At 46.3% G+C, this 26653-nt stretch overlaps 1 protein-coding gene across 2 annotated transcripts in view; it reads left to right on the top strand.

Annotated features, from left to right (window-relative positions):
- Ranbp10 (RAN binding protein 10) overlaps positions 1-26653 on the top strand; it is a 61418-nt gene that overhangs the window by 10958 nt on the left and 23807 nt on the right. The window contains exon 3 of one of the 2 annotated variants that reach the window (XM_006986820.4): positions 12535-12587. In XM_006986820.4, the coding sequence (XP_006986882.2) occupies positions 12535-12587 (53 nt within the window). Of the gene's footprint in view, positions 1-12534; positions 12588-18450; positions 18602-26653 lie in introns of those variants that run through there. The other variant, XM_042277600.2, reaches the window with a different exon arrangement.

Below are 26653 nucleotides of genomic sequence, written 5' to 3'. Positions count from 1 at the left end.
TTTGTCTTTCAAGACAGTTTCTCTGTGCTCTCTGTACCCCTGGCACTTACTCTGTAGACCATACTGACCTTGAATTCAGAGATCCACCTGCCTTGCCTCCCCAGTACTGGGAACAAAGGTGTGCTTCTTGAAGCCAGACCTTTCTTTTTATTGGAAAAGGTAGGCTCACAGTTTCCCACAGCTACCCAGAGCATCTCAGCACCGAGGCTCGGGTCTTTGGTGTCTTCCTTGCATCATTTCCTACCAGAGTGGTCCTATTAATAGAACTTTGAAGTCTGAAGTCTTGAAGTCCTGTTGCCAAATACATTGGTTCCTGTACCTTATATAGTCATTATTTAAAGTACCCATAAGATCTACCTCCTTTTATCCCAGCACAAGGAGGCAGAGGCAGGTGGGATCTCTGAGTTCAAGGTCAGTCTGGTCTACATAGTGAGTTCCAGGTCAGCCAGGGCTACACAGAGAAGCCCTGTCTCCAAAAACCAAAAACAAAACAAAAACATAAACAAACAAACAAACAAAAATCCCCATCTTCCCTCTAAGAAGAAATTGAGAGACTGTGAAAAGAGCTGGGTCTGTGTTTTTCACTATTCTCGTCTGCTCTGTGTGAGCAGAGAGGGTCTTCTTATTTCTGGCAAAAGGCCAGAGTAGAGGCTGCTCTGATGCTTTCCATTGAGCTCTGAGCCAGGGCCCTTCCTTGTCTTATCTGGAAAAGCCAGCTGAGGCTCATGCTGTCTGGCTTAACTATAAGGGTGTGACTCTGTGTACTAAAGACCTTCAACATAAAATGTGCTGTTTATCTTCTTTGCTTTTTAGCTTCTTTCTGTCTGTCTTTCTGTTTTTCCCTCTTTCTTTCTTTTCTTTTGACATGGTTTCTCTGTGTAGCCCTGGCTATCCTAGAGCTAGCTCTGTAGACCAGAGGGACTCACACTCAGATCTGTCTGTCTGTGCATCCTGAATTCTGGGACTAAAGGCATGGCTAGTTTTTTTCTTTCCTGAGAACAGCCTCACTATGTAGCTTTGGTTATCCTAGAACTTGCTCTGTAGACTAGGCTGACCTTGAACTCACAGAGATCAGCCTGTTTGCCTTCTGAGTGTTGGAATTAAAGGCGTGTGCCCACTGTGCCTGTCTTGTTTATTGTCTTTAAATGGGTAATTCGGTGGTATTACTTAGGGTCACAATGTTGGGTAGCCATTGCTATTGTCTATTTCTAAGACTTTTATTATCCCATTAAATAATAATTACTTCCAATCTGAGTGTGGTAGCACACACCTCCCAGCACTCAAGAGGCAGAAACAGGTGGATAAATTCGAGTTCAGGGCCAGCCAGGACTATGAAGTGAGACCCTCTTTCAAACAAACAAAACTCAACAATGCGCTCTTCTTCCCTGATTACATTCTATGTTTATGAATTTACCTATTTTAGATAATTTTGTATAAATGGAATCCTACATATTAGTCTTATGGTGTCAGACTTGTTTTGTGTAAAAGTGGTTTCAAGATGTGTGTTGTGGCATGTATCTGAGCTTCATCCTTTTTATGACTGAGTAATTTCCCACAGTGTAGCCAGCTAGTTAGATAGCTAGGCATACATACAGAAAGACATTTTGTTCAGCTTCTGATGGACACACCTGTTTGGTTGCATGCATAATGATGTTGAACATCTTTTATCTTTTCATGTACTTCCTTTTTTTTTTTTGGTTTTTCGAGACAGGGTTTCTCTGTGTAGCTTTGTGCCTTTCCTGGAACTCACTTGGTAGACCAGGCTGCCCTTTAACTCACAGAGATCTGCCTGCCTCTGCCTCCTGTGTGCTGGGATTAAAGGTGTGTGCCACCACCATCCGGCTCTTTTTTTTTTAACTATACCAGTTTTTTTGTATCCTAGACTATTCCAAGGATGACCTTGAACTTCTGATCTTGTTTCCACTTTCTGGGTGCTAGGACTTTAGGCTGTGCTGCCCTGCTCAATTTATGCTATTCTGGAGCTCAGACCCAGTGCTACCAACTTAGGTACATCCTCAGCATCGGCTGTTTCACAAATCTTTCAACAAATGTCTATAGGACTGGTGAGGTGGTTCGGTGGGTAAAAGCACTTGCTGTATAAGCCTGACACCCTGAGTTTGATCCCCAGAACCCATGGTGGAAGGAGAGAACCAGCCCTTTAGAATTGTCCTCTGTTTCAGAATGAGTACATGTTCCATGGCCCACATGCCCCTGCATTCATACATACAGTAATAACATATAAAATAGAAATTATACAAAAGGAAACATCTATAGAGTCCATTGCCTATTTTGTAGTCGGTTTGTCTTTTTGTTTGAATTATATAGGTTGTTTTGTTTTCAAGACAGGGTTTTTCTGTGTAGCCCTGGTTCTCCTGGAACTCATTTTGTAGACCAGGCTGGCCTCAAATTCACTGAGATCTGCCTGCCTCTGCCTCCTGAGTGCTGGGACTAAAGGTGAGCACCACCACTTCCTGGCTCTTTTTTTTTTTTTTAAATCTGAGACTGTCTGATGCCATGGCACTTGCCTGGTTGGTACACTATATGTAGACTCACTCTTGTAGCACAGGCTGGCCTTGAGTTCCTGATCCTTGTGCATCTGCCTCTTGAGGGCTGGGATTACTGGCCTGGGTCACAACGTCCTGCTAGTATTTTATTAGTTTTGCAGTGAGTGCATATGCGTGTGTGTGTGTGTGTGTGTGTGTGTGTGTGTGTGTGTGTGTGTGCGCGCGTGCGCGTGCATGCGTGCGCATGCATGTGCAGTAGCATAGGCATGAAGGTCAGAGGACAGTTTTCAGGGGCAGTTCTCTCTTCCACCACAGAAACCGGGGGTTGACTCAGCTCCTCAGCTTTGTGTGGGAATTGCTCCCACCCACTTAGCCACCCTGCCTGCACCCTTACTGACTTTTTTTTTTTTTTTTTTTCGTTTTTCGAGACAGGGTTTCTCTGTGTAGCTTTGCGCCTTTCCTGGAACTCGCTTTGTAGACCAGGCTGGCCTCGAACTCACAGAGATCCACCTGGCTCTGCCTCCCGAGTGCTGGGATTAAAGGCGTGTGCCACCACCGCCCGGCTCTTACTGACTTTTTAACTGCTCTTCTAAGATGTGTTTCATCTTGGGTTTGCATCTGGGTATGGTACATCTGTGATAGCACACAGCCGTTACTGACATTATTCTGCTAAGAATTGAATTTACTAAGGTCAGAGCTAGGAAGGAGCGGAGGAGCCCTTTAGTCTAACTTCTCCTTTTCTGATAGGGAACCTGAGATGTGGGTTGAAACCCAAGATCTGTGATCCAGAATTAGGGTGGAGTCTATGAGACCAGCCTTTCCAAGTTGGGGTATTATGTCTAAAGGCCACTGAGAAGGGTTCCTGTCACTTTGCCTTTTTTTTCACCTAACCCAGATGCCTGTGAGTTTGAAGGATAGCTAAGAAGGCTGGCCAGGAATTCCCGGCCCTCCGGCAGCAGCTTCCAAAGCATACACCATACCTGACTTCCTGTCACTTGAAAGTTGCTCAGGGTCTGGCAGGATAGTTCAGCAGGTAAAGGTGCTTGCCACCAAACTTGATGACCTAAGTTTGACCCCTGGGACTCAAATGATGGAAGGAGAGAACTGGCTCATCTAAGCTCTTCTCCCACCTCCACATGTGCTTTATGGCACAAGTGCACACCCAAAATTAGTAAATAAATATAATAAATTAAAAAAAAAAAGCTGATTTGGTGGTGCCAGTAGGATTTGGTGAAGGAAGCAGAGGCAGGAGGATCACGAGTTTGAGGCCAGCCTGGGTGGTGGCACATGCCTTTAATTCCTCGGGAGGCAGAGGCAGGCAAATTTCTGTGAGTTCGAGGCCAGTCTGGTCTACAGAGCGAGTTCTAGGACAACCATGGCTACGCGTAGAAAGTGTGTCTCAAAAAACCAAAATAAATTCTTCTGATGTTTCCCTTCCAGAAATAAGAGGAGGGAGCATTGGATTTGTTTCTAAAGGGTTCCCTGTGTAGAAGGGTGTGCCCAACTCTATTAGGAAAAGACCGTGAAGGTGTCGTGTCCTCCCTCCAGCCTTCTTCAAAACTGGAGGGTATGAGAGTCATGTGGTCTCGTTTCTAAGGTCCTGTCCTCTGATATCACCAAGCATGGCTGGTCAGGAAAAACTCTTTTGGAGCTGTACTGAGCCTGACTCATGTAGCAGCGTCTCCTGAGAGTGAGCTCTGGGTTGTGCTTGGGGTGGAACCACAGGATGCCATTTGAGCCTGGGTTCCAGCTCCTCTGCCTGTCGCGGATTTTGACTGTTTCTGCTGTTTTTTCCAATGCCCGCTGAGCTGCTGTCAAGGTTCAGGGAGCTTGGTGTACTGAGGAACTAACAATGGAAGCCAAGTTCCTAGTCCGTCTCTTGTCACTGAAGTGCTGCACTGGGATGATCCAGGGGTGGTTATAGCTGTCTTCTAAATGTCATTTTTCCACAATTGTAAAAGTGATTCCAAGGCTTAGGGATGGAACTCAGTTGGTAGACTGTTTGCCTAACATGTCAAAACCGTGGGTTTGATCCCTAGCACCACATAAACTGGGTGTGGTGGTCCATGCCTATAATCCTAGCAAAGTGATTATAGGCATGGGAGGTAGAAGAAACAGGAGAATCAGAAGTTCAAGGCCAACCTTACTATGTGAGATTTTGTCTCAGAGAGAAAGAAAAGAGGAAATCAAGCCCACCATCAACAAAGTAATTGATGTTAGTCGTAGGAAATATGGAAAACAAAGGGGAAGAGTCCAAGTTGACAAGTGTGCTTGCATCTCTCCACGTGACCAGTTCAGCACATTGTTGCTTCTGTGGCAGAGAGGGCAGGGATGAGTGGTAGGCCGCCTGGGCCCCAGGAGCTGCCATTCTATTCTGAAGGCAGCCATTTTCCTGAGCCTCAGTTTGGCCCCCTTTGCCTATGGGGTAGGGGTAGGAGTTTCTGGGTAGATATAACTTGAGTGTAGTTAGCTCAAGTCCTCTCCTGTCCACCTGTAGCTGTGGCTGCCCCTTCTCCAAGTCAGTGGTGGGTCTCTACCAGTCTTGGTCCTGCAGTGCAAAGCCACAGTGGGGACAGTGTCTCTTGTCGCTTCAGCTTGCATTGTGATCTTGGCAGTGAGTAGCAGAAACTGAGAAGTTGGAAACCAGCTCATGACCCAGCTACCATTAGGAACTTGTCTGCTGTCCCTCTCTACTTCCTGACCGCCTCACTTCTTCGTTAAATGTTATTTCCTCTCTGTTTGCTGTCATACAAAGGTTTGTCTTGAGTTACTTGTGGAGTAAATTATTCTCTCTCATGTCTTCTGATGCCTGAAAAGAGAGCCCTATAAACAAGTGAGGTAGGACAGCCCAACTGTTGGGATCCTCTGTCACCTCTTAGGGGAGTGGGGTTTTTGCTGTCTCCCTTCCTCCCAGGCTGTCTTAAATCAGCCTGTGTCTGGTAGTGTTCTTACCATAGCCTGGCCCTATTACCAACAAGGAGCAACTTTTCATGTCCTTTCTCCCTGGTAATCCCAAATAAACAGGCATTTTTTTTTAGATGTCCCAGGTTCAGGCCTTTGAGAATAGCCTGATTTATCTGATGCTCCTGCTGGAAGAACCTACAGTGACCTACTAGACAGAGTGGGTCGTGTACACAGTTACCCATCTGCTTGCTCCGAACACTAGTCCAGGTGCTTTTTCATCTGGTTCTGGTGAGTGGCTGCACTGAGGCCTCTGGATTCATGGTAACAGCTGATGAATCAGGCCCTGAGAGGCCAAGCGACATGCCGGCGGACCCGTGGTGAACTTGGGAGCAGAGATGAGACTTGATCTGAGCATGTCCAGTCTGTTATTTGCAGTCATGTTTCTCATTCAGGTGCTTGTGCTTGGTGGCAGCGTCAGTGCTGGAACAGAGTTGGGGGTGGCGGCTCTGCCTCTTGGTGAGCATGTTGGCTTCAAAATTGACCTTGCTTTGGTGACTGGTTGTGCTGCTCCATCCCAACCTAATAAATTCTCTATGTTCTAAAGAGTGGTAGGCGTTTTCCATGTCATTTCATCCCTGTTGCTTTCCTAGGATGACTTTGGTGTGGGGTTTGCTTCTTCAGTCTGTGTTAGCTATCTGATCAGTTGTGGCCTTGCTTCACCTCTCCTGTGGCTTTCCATTGGCCTCCCATGAAGTTAGGACTCCTTAAGTTAGCATGTAGCTGTGTGCACAACCCCATTTCCTGTCCAGCTTTGGTTCTTTGTTAGTCTGCCCAGCCTACAACTCAGCCACACCGAACTTCTTTCAGTTCCTCCTCTACCCTGTGTCTGCTTTCTTGTCTTTATGTGCCTCTGCATATTCTGTTGCTTCTGCATGGCACATGTTCTCTTTGGCTTCTCTTACCTCCTTTTCCAAGCCTTAGCTCAGCTTTCACTTCCTCAGGGAATCCCTCCCTTCAAGTCAGTTCACTCTGGCTCTCTGGTTCAACCTTGACCTGATGATGGTGGGATTGAGTGTAGGCTCTACCCTGTTCCCCAAGCAATGTGCCGATCCTTGTAGAAGACATGAATGAGATCTCAGACTTTCCAAAAGAAGGTACTGACGTCATTCTTTTACTTGTGGTTATCCAGATATCCCTTCACTATTTGTTTAAAAAACAGAAACTCATTTTTGCACTGAGTGGTCGTGGCACCCTTGTCATAATCAGTTAACTGTATGAGGATTTATTTCTAGGCTCCCTGTTTTGATCATCTTCATGTCCATTTTTTTTGCTAGTCCTATACTTTTAAAAAAATTTTTTATTTATTTTGTTATTTCAAGACAAGGTTTCTCTCTGTAGCTCTGGCTGTCCTGAAACTCAAAGAAATCTTCCTGCCTCTGCCTCCTGAGTGCTGGGTTTAAAGGTGTGCACCACTACTGCCCAGGTTTTTGTTTGTTTTTTTGAGACAGAATCTCTCTATCTATCCCTGGCTGTCCTGGAACTCACTCTGTGGACCAGGCTGGCCTTGACCTCAGAGATTTACTTCCCTCTACATCCTGAGTGCTGGGATTAAAGGCTTGTTTGAGACAAGGTCTCACTGTGTAACCCTAACTGGCCTGGAACTTGCTATGTAGACCAGGCTGGTATTGCACTCACAGAGATTGCTTGCTTCTGCCTCCAGAGTACTGGGATTAAAGGTGTGTACTGTCAGCCTCATATATTTAACTTTTGTCTTCACTGCTTTGCCTAGAACTTTCAGTATTCTATTGCAGTGCTAATAGTGAGAGCATTGTGTTCCCAATATTAGAGGATAAGCTTTCAATCTTGCTAGTTCTAACTATCTTATGTAATGGCCCTCATTGTATTATGATTCTTTCTGTCCTCTGTTGAGTATAATTGAGATGTAGTTTTTGTTTTGAGACAAAGTATCTATGTAGTCCTGGAATTTGCTCTGAGGACCAGGCTGACCTTGAACTCACAGAGCTCCTCCTGCTTCTGCTTCCTGAGTGCTAGAATTAAAGACAACTGCCATCATGCCTGGCCCAGATGTAATTTTTAAATATTTAAAAACTTATTTTGTTTGAGGCAAGCTCCTTGCTGTAGTTCAGGCTGGACTCATATAGCTGCCTCCACCTCCTGGTTCTTAGATTGTAGGTGTGTGCCGCCTTACCTGGCTTATATGTAATTTCATTATCTATATGAGTCACCCCTTAAAGTGTATAGTTGAGGATTTGGGGATTCATTTCAACAGCACAGGCCTTGCTTGGCACTTTCAATGTGCTCAGAAGGACCTTGGCTGGAGTCTCAGTATTGCAAAACAAAAGTGTGTAGCTCAGCACTTCTTAGTTTATTCAAAGGACCCTGGTGGCTCTTTCCCTTGATTATCTCAGGGTGCTTAGACGATAGTCTTCAGGGGCCTGGAAACTCGCTAGACGATGGGAAACTACATCTATTTTGAACACAAAGGTGAGACAGGGTCTCTATGCATCCCTGGTTGACTTGCTATGTAGTCCAGGCTGGCATTGGATTTTGACATTCTACCTGCCTCTTCCTTCCAAGTGCTGGGGAACCACAGTCCTGTGTCATCACACCCATCCATGAAACTTCTCCTCCCCCACCCAGTGCCTGGGGCTTGAGTCCAGGTGCCCAGACATCCTAGGCCAGTGCCCTGCCACATGTAGCCCAGGGACCTGGGTCTTCTTGTAGCTTCAGAGTACCCTTGTTTTGGAAAAGACTTAGTGTTATCTAGTGTTTGAAGAGTTGGGGCCTGTTTCCTTTGGACCCTGACTCAGCTTTGACCTCACTTGAGTCTCCTGGTTGGGTTCCTGTGGAGCTGCTCTGCATGTCATTGACACCCAGAGGTGGCACGGTGCCCAAAGTGAATGGGTGTCAGCTTCCCCTGGCTACGCTACACTTAACTCATCCAATCAGATTGTGAAATTGAGCAAGAGTCTGTGCAGAGGCTCCCAGGCCGTTATCTAGGAAATGCCATTCCTGCTGGGGAGCACAGGACCTATAAGAATGTGGTGATGGCTTCCTGCTGGAGAGAGAAGAGGCTTCCCTTGTAGGAATGAACGAATAGTTTGTTCGTGTTTGTTTTTATAGTGCTGGAGATCAAACCCAAGGCTCTGTACATGTTAGGCAAGTGCTGTACCACTGAGCTACACCCCTAGCTCCCTAAAAAGCAACTTGTGTTTTGAGCATAGATGTCTTAGTGGTCCTTCATCCCCATGGAACATTGTAGAACCAGAACTTTGGCTGGTGGCCAAACATAACTCCTCTTTTGGGATCCTTGATTTACCCTGTTTGCACTAGCTTTAAGCTGTCAAGGGTTATTCAGGAAACAAATATGCTCTAAACACAAGCTCTCACCTTAGTTTCAGGAAACTACAAGTGGTGTGGGATACAGGCTCAGACTCTCACAGTAGGACAGGGTAAGTGACTGCCTTCCAGGTTAGGGAACCTCTTGGCTGTGTTGCACATGTGCATTTGGGGTGGATGACCACAGGCTAGTGGAGCTGTTTACTGCTTGGTCAGCAAAGACATCAAGGGAACAGAGACCAGCTCTTGGCATCCTCTACCACATAAAGCCAGGAAGCTGATTATTTAGGCTGCTGTTTTTCTGGGGAAATGTGCAGGTTGTAATCTAATGGGAATCCTGCCAGCAGGCTCACACAATGGCTCCTGATGGTCCTAGAAACCGGCCCTTTCTGGCAGTCAGTATGTGTTTCTTGGAAGGGCTGAGCAGTTCTGTTCAGCTTTGGGCTGTGTATGGGCCATGTCTTTGACCTCAAAGGATCTAACTCTGTGTCCCAAATAGTGCTTAAAATAAGCAAGACAAGTTTTCTTTGTGCTGTGGATGCCCCTCTATAAAATGCTGGTCCTCCCCATCACCCGCTTTAAGCACTGTGGACTAAATTAATAAGCTCTTTGTGCTAGTCTGTGTCTTTTCTTGATACCTGTACGACATGATGGGGTTGCTGGTTTCAAAGGGAGATGGGTGGGTCGGAGCCTTCCATTCCTTTCTGCTATTCTGTTTGGGTATTAAAGTTGCTCCTCCAAAATCCAGTGAGTGGTACAGATAATGAGAGAAAGGAAAGAGGGCATTAACTACGGTGTGGATGCCAGGCAGGGGCAGGGCTGACTGTGGTGTGGGGCTCTGGAGTATCAGGAAGCAGGTGTCTAGTGCATGGAGTGTGCTCGAGGAGCAATACTCTGAGATGAGATACACATGGAAAGGATCTTTGTAAAGTCACGACACAAACAATCAGAATGTGACTATCGAGCCACTTAGACATAGGCAGATTAAGGTGACTCTATGCAGCTACTCCAATTTTGGGGAGTGGGGCGATGGCTCAGTTGGTAAAAATGCCTCCTGTCCAAGCATAAGGACTTGAGTTTGGATCTGCAATATCCACGTAAAAATCTGGACACAGCAGATTTTTCTGAAGTGTCCTGTGATCTCAGAACTGGGAAGCTGGAGACAGGAAGATCCCTGTCTGTGGCTTACTGACCAACCAATATAGTTGAATTAGTGAGCTCCAGGTTCAGTGAAAGACTATCTTAAAAAAAAAAAAAAAAAGGCCAGGCAGTGGCGCACGCCTTTAATCCCAGCACTCAGGAGGCAGAGCCAGGTAGATCTCTGTGAGTTCAAGGTCAGCCTGGTCTACAGAGTGAGATCTAGGACAGGCACCAAAGCTACACAGAGGAACCCTGTCTCAGAAAAACAAACAAACAAAGATGGAGAATGATTAAGGAAGATGCCTGATGGTAAACTCTGGCTTCCACATACATGTTAGCACAGGATGAACACTCACATACACATCAATAGAAACTTTTTTTTCATTATGGTAAAATTCACTTTACATAGTATTGCCATTTTAACCTTTTAAAATTACAATTCCATGTCATTAAACACATTGACCTTGTTAGGCCTCTGGATGGTGTTTTGGATGTTTTAAGTATTCCAAGCACCTCAGCTGCCTGTTTGTTGATGCTTTTATGTGCTTAGAATCTGGTATTTATATTTGGCTTCTACTCTTTTCTTTTTAATCTTAAAAGATGATGGCTTGGCTGGGCAATGGTGGTGCACACCTTTAATCCCAGTGCTTGAGAGGCAGAGGCAGAGGCAGGCAGATCTCTGTGAGTTCAAGGCCAGCCTTGTCTACAGAATGAGTTCCAGGATAACCAGGGCTGTTACACAAAGAAACCCTGTCTCAAAAACAAACAAACAAACAAACAACAACAAAAAACAACAAAAAAGATGATGGCTTGATTCCTTTTTTTTAAATTAATTTATTTATTTTATGTGAATTGGTGTTTTTCCTGCATGTATATCTGTGTGATCTGTGTGAAGGTGTTGGATCCCCTGGAACTGGAGTACAGACAGTTGTGAGCTGCCATGTAGGTCCTGGGAATAGACCCGGGTCCTCTGGAAGAGCAGCCAGTGCTCTTAACCTCTGAGCCACCTCTCCAGCCATCTCTCTAGCCCCAGCCATCTCTCCAGCCCCAGATGGCTTGATTCTTTTATTTTTAAGTTCTTGAGTTACCCATTTCCTTATATACCACAAACACTTAGACTGAAAAAGAGATTTCCTTTTTTGGCTTACCTCTTCTTATGAGTGCCACTAAGACTTCTTTGGAAGTTGCCACAGGAAGGGCCCCACCTTGCCTTGCATACCTTACTTAGGTACCTGCAGAGGAAATGTGTGTGTGTGTGTGTGTGTGTGTGTGTGTGAGAGAGAGAGAGAGAGAGAGAGAGAGAGAGAGAGAGAGAGAGAGAGAGAGAGAGAGAGAGAGATGGTTTTGGAAGCTTAGACTTCACCACCTCCCTGCTTTGTATGATCTAGGAGACTCTTGGTAAATGTACAGGGAAGGGTAATGTGCAGGGAAGATCTAGGAGACTCTCGGTAAATGTACAGGGAAGGGTAATGTACAGGGAAGGGTAATGTACAGGGAAGGGTAATGTGTATGTGTTTGGGACGCCTGAGGAAGCTGTGTCAGGACTCTTGATGATGCAGAATAGGTGCAGCCTGGCTATACTCTCTCAGTGTGTGCTCCTTGCTGATGAGGAAGTCTGACCTTGCGTTGCTCTGCCACCGTTCCCTAGGAACTTCTAAGGACTAGATTCTCCTTTCCTCTTTGGAATTAGAAGCCAGGTGATTGGAGGCCATGATTTCAGTACACTAGCAGTTAGTCATGGTTATATACACTATCTCTTATTTCCTTTTCTTTTAAAGAAAAAATTTAAATTGTGTGTATTTATTTTGTGTGTGTGCATGTGCACACGTATCACAGACAGATCTGGAAGTCAGAGGGAGACTTTCAAGGGTCAGTTTTTTTTTTCCACTGTGTGGGTCCCAGAGGCGGAATTCAGGTGTCAGCCTTGGTGGCAAGGGCCTTTACCTGATGAGAAATCTTAGGGGCTCTCTTCTTTGCCACTAAAGAAAGTGGCAAAGATGTTTTGTTTTGTTTTTTGTTTTTCAAGACATGGTTTCTCTGTGTAGCTTTGCGTCTTTCCTGGAACTCACTTTGTAGACCAGGCTGGCCTCGAACTCACAGAGATCTGCGTGCCTCTGCCTCCCAAGTGCTGGGATTAAAGGCATGCACCACCACCGCCTGTCGAAAGTGGCAAAGATATTATTAAGATGCTTCCATTAGAAATCAAAAGGTTAGCTGGATGTGGTGACACACACCTTTAGTATCAGCACTCTGGATGCAGAAGCAGGCAAATCTCTGGGAGTTCCAGGCCAGCCTGAGTTTCAGAACAGCCAGAGCTACACAGAGAGACCCTGTATCAAAGAGAGAGAGAGAAAGAGAAAGAGAAAGAGATCACAAGGTTGTCTAAGAGTGGGGCCTAGTTGATACTTAGATGAGGGAAATCAAAAGTGAAGGTTCCCTGAGAGCCCTTAGTGTATTGAAAGTCTACAGTCATTGCTTTCTCACTGTTCTGTCTTCTAAGAACTGTTTGAGAAGGGAGATACAATTAATTTTTAGCTAGCATACAAGATAATGAGTTTCGTCCTGGCCTCTTCATACATACGTGTTCTGCTCTGTTTTCATGCGTTCCCCTCTTTGCTTTTTTAAGGTACATGGGAATTGGACTCTCAGCTCAAGGCGTCAACATGAACAGACTACCTGGTGAGTCACCGTTTAAGAAAACATTGCTCTGCTCTCATCTGTCCTGGTCTGTTAGAGCAGCTGAAAGACTGGGGAGGGTCTTGTTTGCAGGATGTCCAGACATTGGGTAGAGAATTCCAAATGATGGTCATTGAGTTAGGACATCTTCCATTTCAAGAATTGATTGATGGAGGCTACAGAGACAGTCTGGCAGTTAGTGGTGCTTCCTGCTTTTCCCGAGGACTTGAGTTCAGTTCCCAGCACCCATTTCAAGCTGCTCACAACTGCCTCCTTGGACCCCTGACCCACACTGAAGACACACAACCATACATAATTACAAATAAAAATCCTTTAAAAATCAACAAGTGATTGTCACTCACGGAATTTGAACTGTTTACTGTTAAATGAAGTGACCTGACCTTACTCCCACAGGGGCTACGCCTCAGTAGCCCTCATTCCCATTGGCCCTCGCCAGTCTGGGACTCAGGCATGTGCCAGGAGGCATGTACTGCCAAGCCTGGCTCCTTCGTGGCTTGTTACTTCATCATGTTAAAGATCAAAGTCTTTAAGTGGTTTCCCACGTGGAACCTGGTTGAGGTGAATTCCGAATAAATAAGAGATATGATTAAGACATCTGAATTTGGAGCTGTGGGTCCACAGCAGCTTCAGATTAGTGAACTACTCTAGGTTCTGCATCTGGTCTTCCTCTACCAGTCCTACATACTTCCAGTTGTTTTCTGCCCAGCTATTCATTCCCGGTCCTGTCTGGGCACCACTGAGGAGACTGAAGCCTTCCTTAAGAGCTGATAGCTTCCAGGTGATGGTGCTAAGTCCGTGTCTGCCTTAAGTGGCAGAGGTGGCATGGCATGAACTGCCCTGATACCATCACAAAGGCAGGCAGTGTCCTGGTGGTTTTGCCCTAGATTCCTTGTGCCTCTGCCACAGAAGACCGCTGGCTTTTCTAAAGAGGGAATAACACTTCAGTGCCTTTTCCTAAGGACTGTAATCTTCATCACAGCCTTGTCTATAATGAACCGATTTCAAACGTAATCTACACTTGCTTTGAATTCAACTAATTGTCAGGAGTTTGGCTTTTTTCTTTTTGTCTTTTTGCTTTAATGTGATTGAAAACAAACTTCTTTGTTATTAATCAGAATCTGTAAGTTAGGTGTAGCCTCTTTATGGGTTTTTGTTTTTGTTTTCCAAGACAGGGTTTCTCTGTGTAGCTTTGGAGCCTGTCCTGGAACTCACCATGTAGCCCAGGCTGCCCTTGAACTCACAGAGATCCACCTGCCTCTACCTCCCAAGCACTGGGATTGAAGGTGTGCACCACCACCGCCTGGCTCAGCCTCTTTATGGTTTAAGCTGTCTTACACAGATCTGTTTCTTGCTTTCAGTTTGATCTTTGAACTTTTGTACTGTTTTGGTAGTGGAGAAAAGAGATTTTGTTGTGGGAGACAGCCTCAAATTTGGTATTTTTCCTGCCTCTGCTTCCCAAGTGTTGGGATCATAGATGGGTATCAGCATGCCCCACTTACCCTCATTTCCACATTCACTGCTATGTCTTGAGTGTTCCCTGCCATATCTGGACTCTGCCTGAGAATTCCATGGGTGGAAATCATCAGATTGAATCTAGATAGGGCTTCTTGGGAAGGATGGGCACCCCTGACATTCCTGGATGCAGGACTAGCAGAATGTCGGGGCAGATCTGGCATAGGACAGGTATGTGGATAGAGTGGAGGATTCCGATGCAGAAGTGGCAGTGGGTCTATCATCGCTCAGTCTGCTGCTGCATTTGGAAGGTTAGAAAAGAAGAATGTGCTTTCAACTTTCCCAAGGTTGCTCTGTGTGTGTGTGAGACTGTATGTGCTCTAAAACTGAAAACATCATCACTTATTAACTGTTAGACCTGAAACTCCTTGCAGGTATTTTTGCAGGGAGGCAGGATGGCTATGATAGCAACTCAAGCCTTCCTGCCAACTGATTTTGATTTCCAAGAGGCCCTTGCAGACTAATTGGGTTGTTTGAATGTGTGATTGATGGGAAGCGTCTGGTAATGGCCTTGGCTGGGTCCAAATTTTGAAATTTTGTTGTTACCTTTCAATGAGATGTTTGAGAGAGAATATATTTTCCAGCCTGCTAGCCACCCGCTAGGGCTTCTGTGTCTTTAGGCCAGTGCTTCATTTGTCCACATAGACTCAAAGGGGCTTTATGAATATTTACTTATTTAGTTTTTTTCCCCCAAGACAGGGTTTCTCTGAGTAGCCTTGACTGTCTTGGAACTTACTCTGTAGACCAGGCTGGCCTCAAACTCACAGAGATCTGCCTGTCTCTGCCTCTCAACTGCTGGGACTAAAGGCATGCAGCACCACTTCCCAGCTTACTTTTTATTGTTTTATTATTTTTGGAACAAGGTCCCTCTATTATGTTTCTCTGGCTGTCTTGGAACTCACTACGCAGGCCCAGCTGGCCTCGAACACATAGAGGTCCACCTGCCTCTGCTCCCAAGTGCTGGCATTCAGGGCATATGCATCCATACCCAACTCAAATATCCTTTTTGAGATCAGTATGTACATAAATAGTTGGTGGACCCAATAAATCCATTTTGTTTGGTTATACCATAGCTACAAACCTTTCTTCCTTATTGGTTATCTCTGTTTATGTGAAGGAGTTTTTTTTTTTTTTTTTTGTTTTGTTTTGTTTTTGTTTTTTCAAGACAGGGTTTCTCTGTGTAGCTTTGCGCCTTTCCTGAAACTCACTTGGTAGTCCAGCCTGGCCTCGAACTCACAGAGATCCGCCTGGCTCTGCCTCCCGAGTGCTGGGATTAAAGGCGTGCACCACCACCAGCCAGCGAAGGAGTTTGTTTTGAGACATGGTTTTCCATATGTAGCTCAGGCTGGCCTTGAACTCAGTCTTCCAGCCTTCCTCTCTCTGTGCTGGGATTACAGGCTTATCACACAATGCCTGGATATTTTTCTTTAAATTAAAATTATAAATTGTATTCTGCTGGGGTATTGAACCTAGGACCTTGGCACGTGCTAGGCAAATGATGTCCCACTGAGCTTTCTACTTAATAGGGACCAGTCTTAGAAACATCTTTGTGCAAACTGTTTTTTCTTCTAGTGTTATTTAGGGAAGGGTATTAATGTTTTAATATAGTGAAGTATATTTGTCTGTAATAGACCTTTTTGGGGGTAGCAGGGGATAGGAAAACAGAGTCTCATGTATACCAAGCTAGCCTCAAACACTCTATATAGCTAAGAGTGACCTTGAACTCTGATCCTCCTGCCTCTGGGTACTGGAATTACAGGCCTATGCCATTATGAGCCTGTACTACCACACCCCGTTTTGGGCTAGGCCAGTTTGGAACTAGCAAGCCCTACAAACAAGATTTTAAGTAACTGTTCCAAAATGCTGTACTGACATTTCTTTCTTTCTTTTTTGTGGTTTTTCGAGACAGGGTTTCTCTGTGTAGTCTTGGCTGTCCTGGAACTCACTTTGTACTCCATACTCTGTAGACCAGGCTGGCCTCAAACTCACAGAGATCCATCTGCCTCTGGGATTAAAGAGCTGGGACTAAAGGCATGCACCACCACCTCCCGGCTGTACTGACATTTTAAATTTATAATTGCATACACAAAATCCAATTGTTAGCATAGGAAAGTTAATTTCACTGAAAATTAAGTCTTCTAAACCAGAAATGGCATATGTCTTTTTTCAAGTTTTAGTTATTGTAATTGTTGTTATTGCTGCTTTTTGTTTTGTTTTGAAATAGAGCCTCACTATGTATCCCAAGCTGGTTTCAAAGTAGACATCTGCCTACCTTAGCCTCTTGAGTTCTCTGAGTCCTGGGATGATAGGATGATATAGGTGCGTGTTTCCATGCCAAGCAGAACTAATGGTGTCTTAGCCAGGCTATTCCTGTTTGCTTAGTGGTTGGTCATATTCTCTTTCTTTCTTTCTTTCTTTCTTTCTTTCTTTCTTTCTTTCTTTCTTTCTTTCTTTCTTTCTTTCTTTCTCTCTTTCTCTTTCTCTTTCTCTTTCTCTTTCTCTCTTTCTCTCTCTCTCTCTCTCTCTCTCTCTCTCCTTCCCTCCCTCCCTCCCTCCCTCCTCCTTCCTCCTTCCTTCCTTCCTTCCTTCCTTCCTTCCTTCCTTCCTTCCTTCCTTCCTTCCTTCCTTTCTTCCCTCCTTCCCTCCCTCTCTCTCCCTCTTCCTCCATCTTTTCGTTCTTCCCTCCTCCGAGACAAGGTTTCTCTGTGTGGCTCTGGCTGTCCTGAATTCGCTCTGTGGCCCAGGCTGGCCTTGAACTCACAGGGATCCTCCTGCCTCTGCCTCCAGAGTGCTGGGATTGAAGGCATGTGCCACCACTGCCCAGTTTTGTCTCGTTCTTTACTGGAGTTTGAAACCTATTTTTACTCCAAATTATTTTTTTATTTATTGTATGTTTGTCCATTTTGTTTTTTGAGACATGTAGCTCAAGGTGACCACAAAATTGCTATGTGGCTGAGGTTGACTTTGAATTCCTGGTCCTCCTGCCTCTACTTTCCCATGGCACGGTGGTGGTGGTCTTCTCCTCCTTCTCTTCCTTTCTTCTTTAATAAGCAGCTGGGGACTACAGGATTGCTTTCTATAGGCAAGATGTTCCCAGATTAACTCACCCTAACTCCATGTAGAGGAAAGAGGACAGAGGAGTTGAAGCTGGGGCTCTTGGGCAGTAGGAGCTTTAAGAACTCTGCCGGTCAGGGAACTGTAAGAAGTGGTAGGTTATGGTTTACAAAAAGACTCTTTTCTCACCCTAAGATATTAACTGGACACATTTAGTCATAAGCGGAATGGGGCCTGAGGATGTAGCTGAGTAATGGTTGTAGGTTTGGTCCCCAGTACTGCCCGTCTCCTAAAGTAGGCAGTTATGTTTTAAATGTGTGTATATTGAGATAACGGAATATATCTGGTTTGGTTGAGAAGACTCTTGCTAGGTCATTGGGAGAGGTTCCTTATTTTGATGGCTGTGTATGTAGATTACTTTTTGGGGAGTTGGTGGTGATGGGAATTGAACTCAGGGTCTTGCACTTGGGAACTCTACCACTTGACCTATACCCTGTATAGATTATTTTCTATTTGCAAGTTTAGAAAAACTTAGGTGGCTGGGTGGTGTTGGCACACGCCTTTAATCGCAGCAGGCAGAGGCAAGTTGGTCTCTGAGTTTGAGGTGAGCCTGGTCTACAAAGTTAGTTTCAGGACAGCCAGGGCTAACCCAGAGAAACTCACTCTGTCTTGAAAAACCAAAAACAAGGAGTTGGGGGGAAGGAATGAAAGAAAGAAAACCAAAAAGAAAAGCTTAGGTGGGCAGGGGACATGGGTCAGTTGGTAAAGTGCCTGCTACACAAGCTTGAAGATCTCAGTTTGGATCTTCAGAACCCACATAAAAGCTGGGGGTGGTCGCACACATGTGTAACCCCAGTGCTGTGTTGTGTGTGTATGTATAAACTGGCAGATCCCTGAAATGCACAGACCAGCCAACCTAGCTGAGCCAATAAACTTGAGGTTCAGTAAGAGACCCTGTCTCAAAATACGGGACTGAGTGACATCCACGGCTGACCTCTGCCCACTGCCCACTGTGCATATAGACACCTGCATGCAGGTACACCCACAGTGACAAGTACATACATCCCTTCTCCCAGTACACTATACCCATAAAGAAAACTTAGGAGTCAGTAAGTTTGAGAGGAAGCTGTTTTGTTTTGTTTCCAGGGCTGTTTGACTGGGTGAGGAACAAAGCCTGTTGGGTTTGTGAGTGTGGGGTTTGTCCTCAGCATGTGGTAAAGGCCTTTTGTGCTCTTGTTTGCAGGTCACCTGGAGATGGGTGTATGGATTGTGCTCAATGCAGAGGGAGGACTAGGAAGTGGGGCTTAGTCACTCCTCTCTGGGGAGCCGTGGATGTCCAGTACCAGTTGGGAGTCACAGGAAAGTACAAGAACTCATCGAAGGCTGTATGTGCTGGCACACATCGGTCAGGAAGCTGAAGCAGGAGGCTTGTGAGTTCTCAGCCAGCTTAGGCTATATAGTAAAATGTTCTTCAAATTACAAACCAATAGCCCCGCCCGCATGATGGCTCTTGAGTGTATCCTAGCAGAGATAGGTGGATCTCTGAGGTCAAAGCTACCTATAAGTGAAACCGTGCTTTAGACAAACAAGAAAAACCTTCAGCAGGGGTAAGAACTGTGATATGATGGATGCCCTGAGCCTTCTGGCTGGTTGTGGGAGTGAAGTGCCCTCCCTTCTCGTGTCCTGGCAACTTGCCTGGAATTGCTGGGTGGGGTCCAGTGTCAGGCTGCTGCTTCAGCATTTATAAGTGGTGGCAGGCAATACTCTTTCATCCTGAAAGAAGCCACTGGAATGAAAAGGATCACCCTTGATCCTGGGCCAAGGAGGCCCTGGGGTTAGCCCCTGCGGGCTGGCCTTTCCAGCATTGCAGAGAAACTTGCCAGGGCAGGTCCCGTCATCTCTTGGAGGTCTGTCTCCTCTGGACCAGGCTTTGGATGTGAACAATAATATTAGCAGCTCTATCCTGGCTTCTGGGGAGGTATCACCAGACAGGTCTCCTTTTTCCATGGGAAACTTGGAAAGCTGTCCTCTGGTCCCATCAGAACATCGAGTGAACAGACTCTTTTGTGGCCTCCAGGCACTTTGCTCTTGGAGCTGTGGATAACCAAATGTCCTTGTGTTTTAGTCTCTCTGTACTGGATGCTTTATAGGGAGCTTCTCATTCATTATAACCGTGAGGCCCTAATAGTGCATTGTGTGGGTGCTCTGTGACAGGCACTGAGTCTAGCCTGGAGATAAATAGACAGTCTCTCCCCCTATGAAATTTGCCCAGTAGGGAAGAAATGTGCGTGTAGTTGAGAAGCCTGCACTGGGCACTTTACATTTGGCAGGCTCCTTGATGGGACTGCTTATAGTGTGATGAAAGTGTACTAGAGACAGGCCTTCTGAGGCAATGGCACTTGGGCTGGAAGTTAAAGGATGAGGAGTCAGGCCAGGAGTGGTGATAATAAGTGGTGAGGGAAGCTCAGCTGGGGAAGAAAGTGTTAGTAGAATAAAGATCCTGATGGAGACAGTGCAAGAGCTGAGTTGTAAGGGACTGGGTGAGGCCAATGGGACTGGGCGATAATGGTTGACAGGTCCGGTAAGGAATATGGATGTCCTGGGTGTTTTGAGGAAACCATAGTACAGCTTGGAAGGATGGGTACAAGGAGAGCAGTTAGAACCTGTCACAGTGGCCCCGAACTTCATGAAGTGACCTGGACAAGATTGATGAGGAGAAGATGGGATGGCTGACTAGCTCTTTGAGAAGTGATTGAGCGGGACTCAGTGTTTTAGAGTAGAGGACAGTTGGTCCACAAGCTGTTAGCGCGTCTCCAGAGCGTTACTGACCATTGCTTTTAAAAGTCTCTCACTAAGCTTGGAGAAGCAGCTCAGTTGGTACAGGGTTTGTTTGCCCAGCCTGCAAAACGTTTGATCCCTAGTACTGCGGAAACCCATGGGATATGGTGATGCATACATAGAATCCCAGCGCCCTGGGAGCTAGAGGCCAGACAAAGCAGAAATCCAAAGTTATCTTGCCTATAGAGTGAATTTTGAGGCAGCCTGTGCTATGTAATTAATTAATTGTTTTTTTTTTTTTTTTTTTTTTTTTAAAGACAGGGTTTCTCTTTGTAACCTGGGCTATCTTGGAACTCATGCTCTGTAGACCAGGCTGGACTTGAACTCAGAGATCTGCCTGCCTCTGCCTCTGCCTCTGCCTCTGGAGTACTGGGATTAAAGGTGTGTGCCAGCACTGCCTGGCACATTTAAAAAAAGAAAAATGCTTTTATTAATTAAAAAAAAATGGCTGTTTTGATACTGAATCTCAGCGACATTAGAAACAGCCTGAGAGCCTGAGTCGAGCAGCTCTTGTCAAAGTCAGACAGAGGGAGATGTTAATTTATGAAGCCCGGGTCTGATCTGCCCTCCTGCTGCCGTTGAGAATACTTGGTCCTTGACTCCTAATCCTCTTCTCTGTGCCTTGTAAGAACTGATTGTGGCCGGGCGGTGGTGGCGCACGCCTTTAATCCCAGCACTTGGGAGGCAGAGGCAGGCGGATCTCTGTGAGTTCGAGGCCAGCCTGGGCTACCAAGTGAGCTCCAGGAAAGGCGCAAAGCTACACAGAGAAACCCTGTCTCGAAAAAACCAAAAAAAAAAAAAAAAAAAAAAAAAAGAACTGATTGTGAGGAAGGAGTGTTCCAAGTGTGATGGACATCATTTTCTTATGGCCCCGATCTAGTGCGTGAGGGAAACCAGCCGGAAACAAACAGTAAGGGAGCGTTCTCTCCTTCCCTTCTCTACCCTGGACTCCTCATTTCTCTGGTCCCTTTGGATCGATTGTCTTATTAGAATGTACAGTAGCTGAGGGAAGGGCCTGCAGAGGTGGTGGCAGCAGTATTAGTCTTCCTTAAGGGGACTCTGTGGCCTTCGAGTAGTTGGTTGGGGTTGGCCAGGCCCCGAAAAGGCAGTGTGAGGGCAGCCAGGGGAAATCCAACTCACTGCATTGACTCAACTCCACTTTTAAGCAAATCATTCCTCTAGAAACCTCTGTTCTTTTCTTAAGACTGGGCAGAGCCGGGCAGTGGTGGTGCACGCCTTTAATCTCAGCACTGAGGAGGCAGAGGCAGGTGAATCCCTGTGAGTTTGAGGCCAGCATGGGCTATAGAGTGAGTTCCAGGAAAGGCGCAAAGCTACACAGAGAAACCAAAAAACAAAAACAAGAAAAACAAAAAACAAAAGCTGGGCAGAAAGTGGACCTGCTTTCTCCAAATGTCAGTTTTCTTGCAAGGACCAGGTCCTCATGTGCTCCCCGACTCTGCTGACAGCCGCTGACTACTGGCCCTCGAGTGTAACCTCCAGTGACCTGCAGGCTCTCTGCTGACCTCTCTCGTGCTTCTGCTGCTTTCTCCATTCTGTCCTTGTTCGTCCATGGCCGCCTTACTGCCTTCTTCACCTCAGACCTCTGCTTTCCACTGTGTCCATTGTGCCCTGTTGCTTTAGGCCTCTGATTCTTCTGCTGACAGGACAGTTTCTTGTCTGCCTCTTCTTCCAATGCCTCTGCGCCCTGCATGTCCTACTCACCCTCATGGCTGTGCGGCACCTCAGACTTGCTGCTGACATCCCACATCTGCCGCGAGCAGACACTGATTGACCTTGCTCTGAGAATGCCCTTCCTCTTGACCCCTAGTGCAGTCTGCTTGGTCCCTTCACTCTCACCATCTCTGATGTCGTTGGTCACCATGCCTTGTATGACTCAACATTTATCATGTCCTTAACTGGGTTGTGAGCTCCTTAGGACTTAGACTGCATTGTATTTTTTTTAAACAGGGTCTCACTGTGTAGCCCTGGCTGTCCTGGAACTCACTCTAGACCAGTCTGGCCTTGGGGTTACAGAGATCCACCTGCCTCTGCCTCTTGAGTTCTAGGATCAAAGCCGTGTGCCACCACACCTGGTTGTGGAGTGCATCTTTTAATTATGACTCATCCAGAGTGTGTCCAGGGCCTTGCCTGATGGCTTTGGGTTGAAATTGTTCTTGCGCTTTGCTGTGCTGTGCCTCAGCATGATGAACTTCGGTAAGTCACCTGTGGTTTTGGAACCAGTTTTGCATCAGGTCCTCTTGACCTGAGGCCAGCCTTCAGCTTGGATGAGCCTTAAGCACAGTGGCACTGAGTGTGATGGGCTCTTCTGCCTTGTACTTAGAGGCTCAGAGTCATTGACTCAAAGCTGGCTCACATTTGGTCATGTAGGAAAGCAAATCTACATTAATTGATGGTGTGTGTCAATTTGTGTATGTGTGAGAGCACAAGTGTGTGGTGCATGGAAGTCATAGGACGACAACCTGCAATGGTCAGTTCTCTTCTTCTACCCATCTGAGTCCTGGGGATTGAATTCAAGTTACCAGGTTTGATAGCAAAGCACCTTTACCTACTGAGACATCTTGTCAGCCTGAAAAATCTTGAGGGCTGTGTGGTTGACTTGTTTTTTTTTGTTGTTTTTTTTTTTCCCCCCGAGCCAGGGTTTCTCTGTATTGCTTTGGAGCCTGTCCTAGAACTTGTTCTGTAGATCAAACTGGCATCGAACTCACAGAGATGCACCTGCCTCTGCCTCCCAAGTGCACCACCACCACCTGGCAATGTGTAGTTGACTTGTGAAACTGTGGCTCAGTGGCTAAGGCCATGGGTTGGGAAGCCACATTGTTTGTTTGTATTTGCATTCTTGCAGCTTTGTTGCCTAGAATGATTACTTAATTGCTTGGTTCTTTAGTTTCTCCATCTGTAAAATGGAAGGGATATATTAACACATAAATATCTAGGGTGGTAGTTATAAGAATTAAAGATTAATTCTTCTTCAAGGAGGAACTAAGATAGGATCTCACAATAAATCTTCAGATGGCCTCAAACTGAATCTTCCTGCCTTAGCATCCCAAATGCCGGTGTTGCAGGTGTGTATCACCACATCCTGATGATGAGTTTATTTCTGTAAAATACTAAGAGTTCTACCTGACACAGAAAAGGGGTGCAGAAGTATAGCTATTGTAAAGGTAAATTTCTTCTTCCTGAAAAAAGCGAGCAGCTGTGCATTTGACGTTCTCCTGTGCCTGCATGTAGATTGGAGTCAGCTTTCATTGAAACTGCACTTTTTGAAGCTGGGCACAGTGGCCCATGCATTTAATCCCAGCATTTGGGAGATAGAAGCAGGTGGATCTCTGTGAGCTTGAGGCACTCTGATATACATAGTGAGTTCTAGGACAGCTAGGACTACCAAAGAAAGAAAAGGAAAAAAAAAAAAAAAGGAAAAGAAAGGAAACTGCACTTTTCCCTCAAGTGCTAGTGTTTTGTATTTGAATGTAAACTGTCCTAGCAGGAATGGTCTGATGGAAGGCTGAGACCATGGTCAGGATGTTGATGCTCCTAATGTGTTTTTGTAGGTTACTGGCTCAGTGGAGCATCTTTGCCTTCCAGGGTGTTGGGGCAGAGGGATGGCACTGTGGGACTGATTGGTGGGGATGATAACAGGAGCTCCTCTCCCATAAGGCTGTGCTGCTCAGTTTCTTGACAGCATGTGGGAGTGTCTTAGTTTGCAATGTCAGGAGTTTCTGTTGGAAGATGTGGAAGTTTTGTTTATCTTTTGCAAGGTGTTCTTTGGTCTCCTTAAGTGTGAAACCAAGGAACAGGTGTGGTTCCAAAATAAGAATGTTGGAACCCTGGGCTAAATGACTCAGAAGCAAGGCTGAATGATCTGTTGACAGGTGAGTGTAGCTGCCTGCTGCCCCACCCTTGTGCTGGAGAACTAACAGGAAAGGGCAGGGATCCCTAGATTGAGGAAGCTGGATGAAAAAAGCAGGATTGTTGATGGAGACCAGGGGTTTGGGCTTCTTCCATGCTTGGGTGCTTTGAGAGGTTGGGGGATAGAGAACTATTGCTTCTGTGCCCCGCGCCTCAGCTGGAGCCAGGGAAACTCACGCTGTGTCGAAAGGAGACCCATCTGTAACAAGCTGGGCTTCTGGCATGGTCCCACTGCCTTTTCTGTAGTAAGATGGCTGTTCCCACGGTGTTACATATATTACCTTGATGGCTACAGCCCCTCCGCAGAGAACAGACCCACCCGCCCTATTTTCCCTAACTGTCGGAAAGGAATCTCGGGAAGGATTATGGTTAGGGGTTGAGAGGGTGTCTCCTGGAGCAGCTGTTGCCCAGGCCTGGGCTGGGAACCGAGATGGGGAGGGCCCGGGGTGGAACAGTCGGCTTTGTCTCCACAGGATGGTGGAAAGTAGGCGAGCACCTCTCCTCCTAGCCTGCACCTTACTGTGAGTGGGCCCAGCAGGATGTCCCCAGCAGGACAGCCGTCTCTACTAGCCGGGCTAATAGCTCATCTGTCACATCTGCACAAGTGAGCCACTGAGAGCAGAGTTCAGGGGTCTGTGCCAGGCTCATGTGAGAGGGTGAATAAAAACAGGATGTTCAGTATCCTTCCTCCCTACCTTCCTAAGGGTGCAGCTCAAGCCGTGGGGAGGGTCTGAAGTAAATGCTAGTTGCAGATGGTGATATGTAGCAGACGTTTTAGATATGGCTGGCATGTAGGTGGGTTTCTAATAGTCTGGAAATGCTGCTTGTGTGTACCTGCCAAAAAGGAATTATTCTTTCCTACTTCATGTAAGCAGGATCCTTGTTGCTCATTAGCTGACGAGCACCCACCAGGTCTTTCCTTCAGCCATGGTCTCTCTGGAACATCTTTCCTCTCAGGAGCTATTGCTTCACAGGGTTTGTTGCCATGTGGTGCTCAAGCCCTCATTGAGGGAAATTGTGCTTCTCTCCACCTCTGAGGTGACCATCAGGGCCTCACTAAGATTTTGGGTGTTCTTCCTTCTCACTACAGTGGAATCCCTGGGCACAGAACTGGGAGCCATACTTCCCCTGTTCATATTGTAGTCCTGTACATGCCTTCTAAGCCATTCCTAGCTGAGACTGTTGTTCGAATTCCTAAATGGTCTTACAAAAAGGCTTTAGTTCCTGTCTCCTCACACCTTATATACCTTTCTCCGCCCAGCTGTATCACTTCCTTTTTAGTGCTGGGATTAAAGGCATGTGACTTCCCAAGCAAAGGCATGAGATCTCAAGTGCTGGGATTAAAGGTGTGTGCCACCACTGCCTGGCTCTGTTTTCTCTCCTAGGCTGAGTCAATCTCATGTAGTCCAGGGTAGTCTTGAACTCACAGAGATCGAGATCTCTGCCTCCCAAGTGCTGGGATTAAAGGTGTGTGCCACCACTGCCTGGCTTCTATGTTTAATCTAGTGGCTTGTTCTGTTCTCTGGTCTTCAGGCAAGCTTTATTTGATACACAGTCTATCACCACATGAGACTGCTAGAGAAAAGCTAATTGGTCATTACCCAGTAGTTCAGTTCTATAGGGCACTTCAAGGCAGCCCTGCCTGTAAAAGGGATCAGTTAGGAAATTCTCTGAAGCCACTGAGCGCTGCCCAGGACCAGGGCTATGAGAGAGAGGTTGGGGCTTAGAAGCCTGGTATGCCTGACCCATTGTGGCCTTTCTTTCTGTCTCTCCTCTATCTGAGATGTCCTTGGAAAGTATCCTGAATGGGAGTGATGAGGATGCCCAGAAGCCTTGGAGCTCTGGCAACAGTTGCTACGGGCCAGTTCAGAACACAGGTGGTTTGGCAGTTGGATACCAGAGGCGGGGAACGGGTCAGAAATCCTGGTGGTTCATGTGGTGGTGTGTGGTCCCCAAGGGAGGAGCATGGCTCAGGTGAGAGCCTCCGCCTCTCATTCCCTGCAGTTATGCCCAAGTCTAGTAGTGCCCTTGGTCCTGTGGCCCAGGTGAACCCCTTTTCCAAGGGCGACTGCCCTCCCCACAGGACGTGTGTGTTAGCACATCAGTGCTGCTTGGCAGCCTTTGGAAGGCTGCTCAGTTAGACCTGGAAACTCAGCACTGGACATTGGGGTTCATTGTAGTATTCTGCTCTTTCATATATCCGTTTTTAGTCTCTATAAACGGAGGGTCACTTTGAGTTCCAGACTTGTGCTATAGAGTGAGAAGCTGTCTAAACAACAATTGTATTTTTTAGGCTGAGCACAGAGTACGCTTGTAATTCCAGCTGCTTAGGAAGCCAAGGAAGGAGCATCAAGAGTTCAAGATCAGCCTAGGCAACATAGCAAGTCTCCATCTTAAAAAGAGAGAGAGAGAAAGATACTATATTTTTTTTTTCAGGGCAAGTTGGGACCTTTGAGATAAGGGATCTTACTGACAGTGAAAGGTCCAGTTCTAAAATCTGGGTTTGTTGGCCCTTGAAAACAGATTCTCCATTGTGCTCTGAGGCTGGAGCCACATCAGGCTAGAACAGAGTGAAGACCCTCACAACCAGTGCTACATATATATATATAGAGAGAGCTGTGTCAAAAGACAGTGGTGTCTGGGCCACCTTTGGGGAAGCCTTTTGTTCATATTTACCTACACCTCCTAGGATTTGGGGATGCATGCAAGGTCAGGCT

The sequence above is a fragment of the Peromyscus maniculatus genome, chromosome 5 (genome assembly GCF_049852395.1).
Source record: "Peromyscus maniculatus bairdii isolate BWxNUB_F1_BW_parent chromosome 5, HU_Pman_BW_mat_3.1, whole genome shotgun sequence".
In the NCBI taxonomy this organism is placed as follows: domain Eukaryota; kingdom Metazoa; phylum Chordata; class Mammalia; order Rodentia; family Cricetidae; genus Peromyscus; species Peromyscus maniculatus.
The sequence above is the reverse complement of the archived record's forward strand: the minus strand, read 5'-3'. Positions and strand labels throughout refer to the sequence as shown.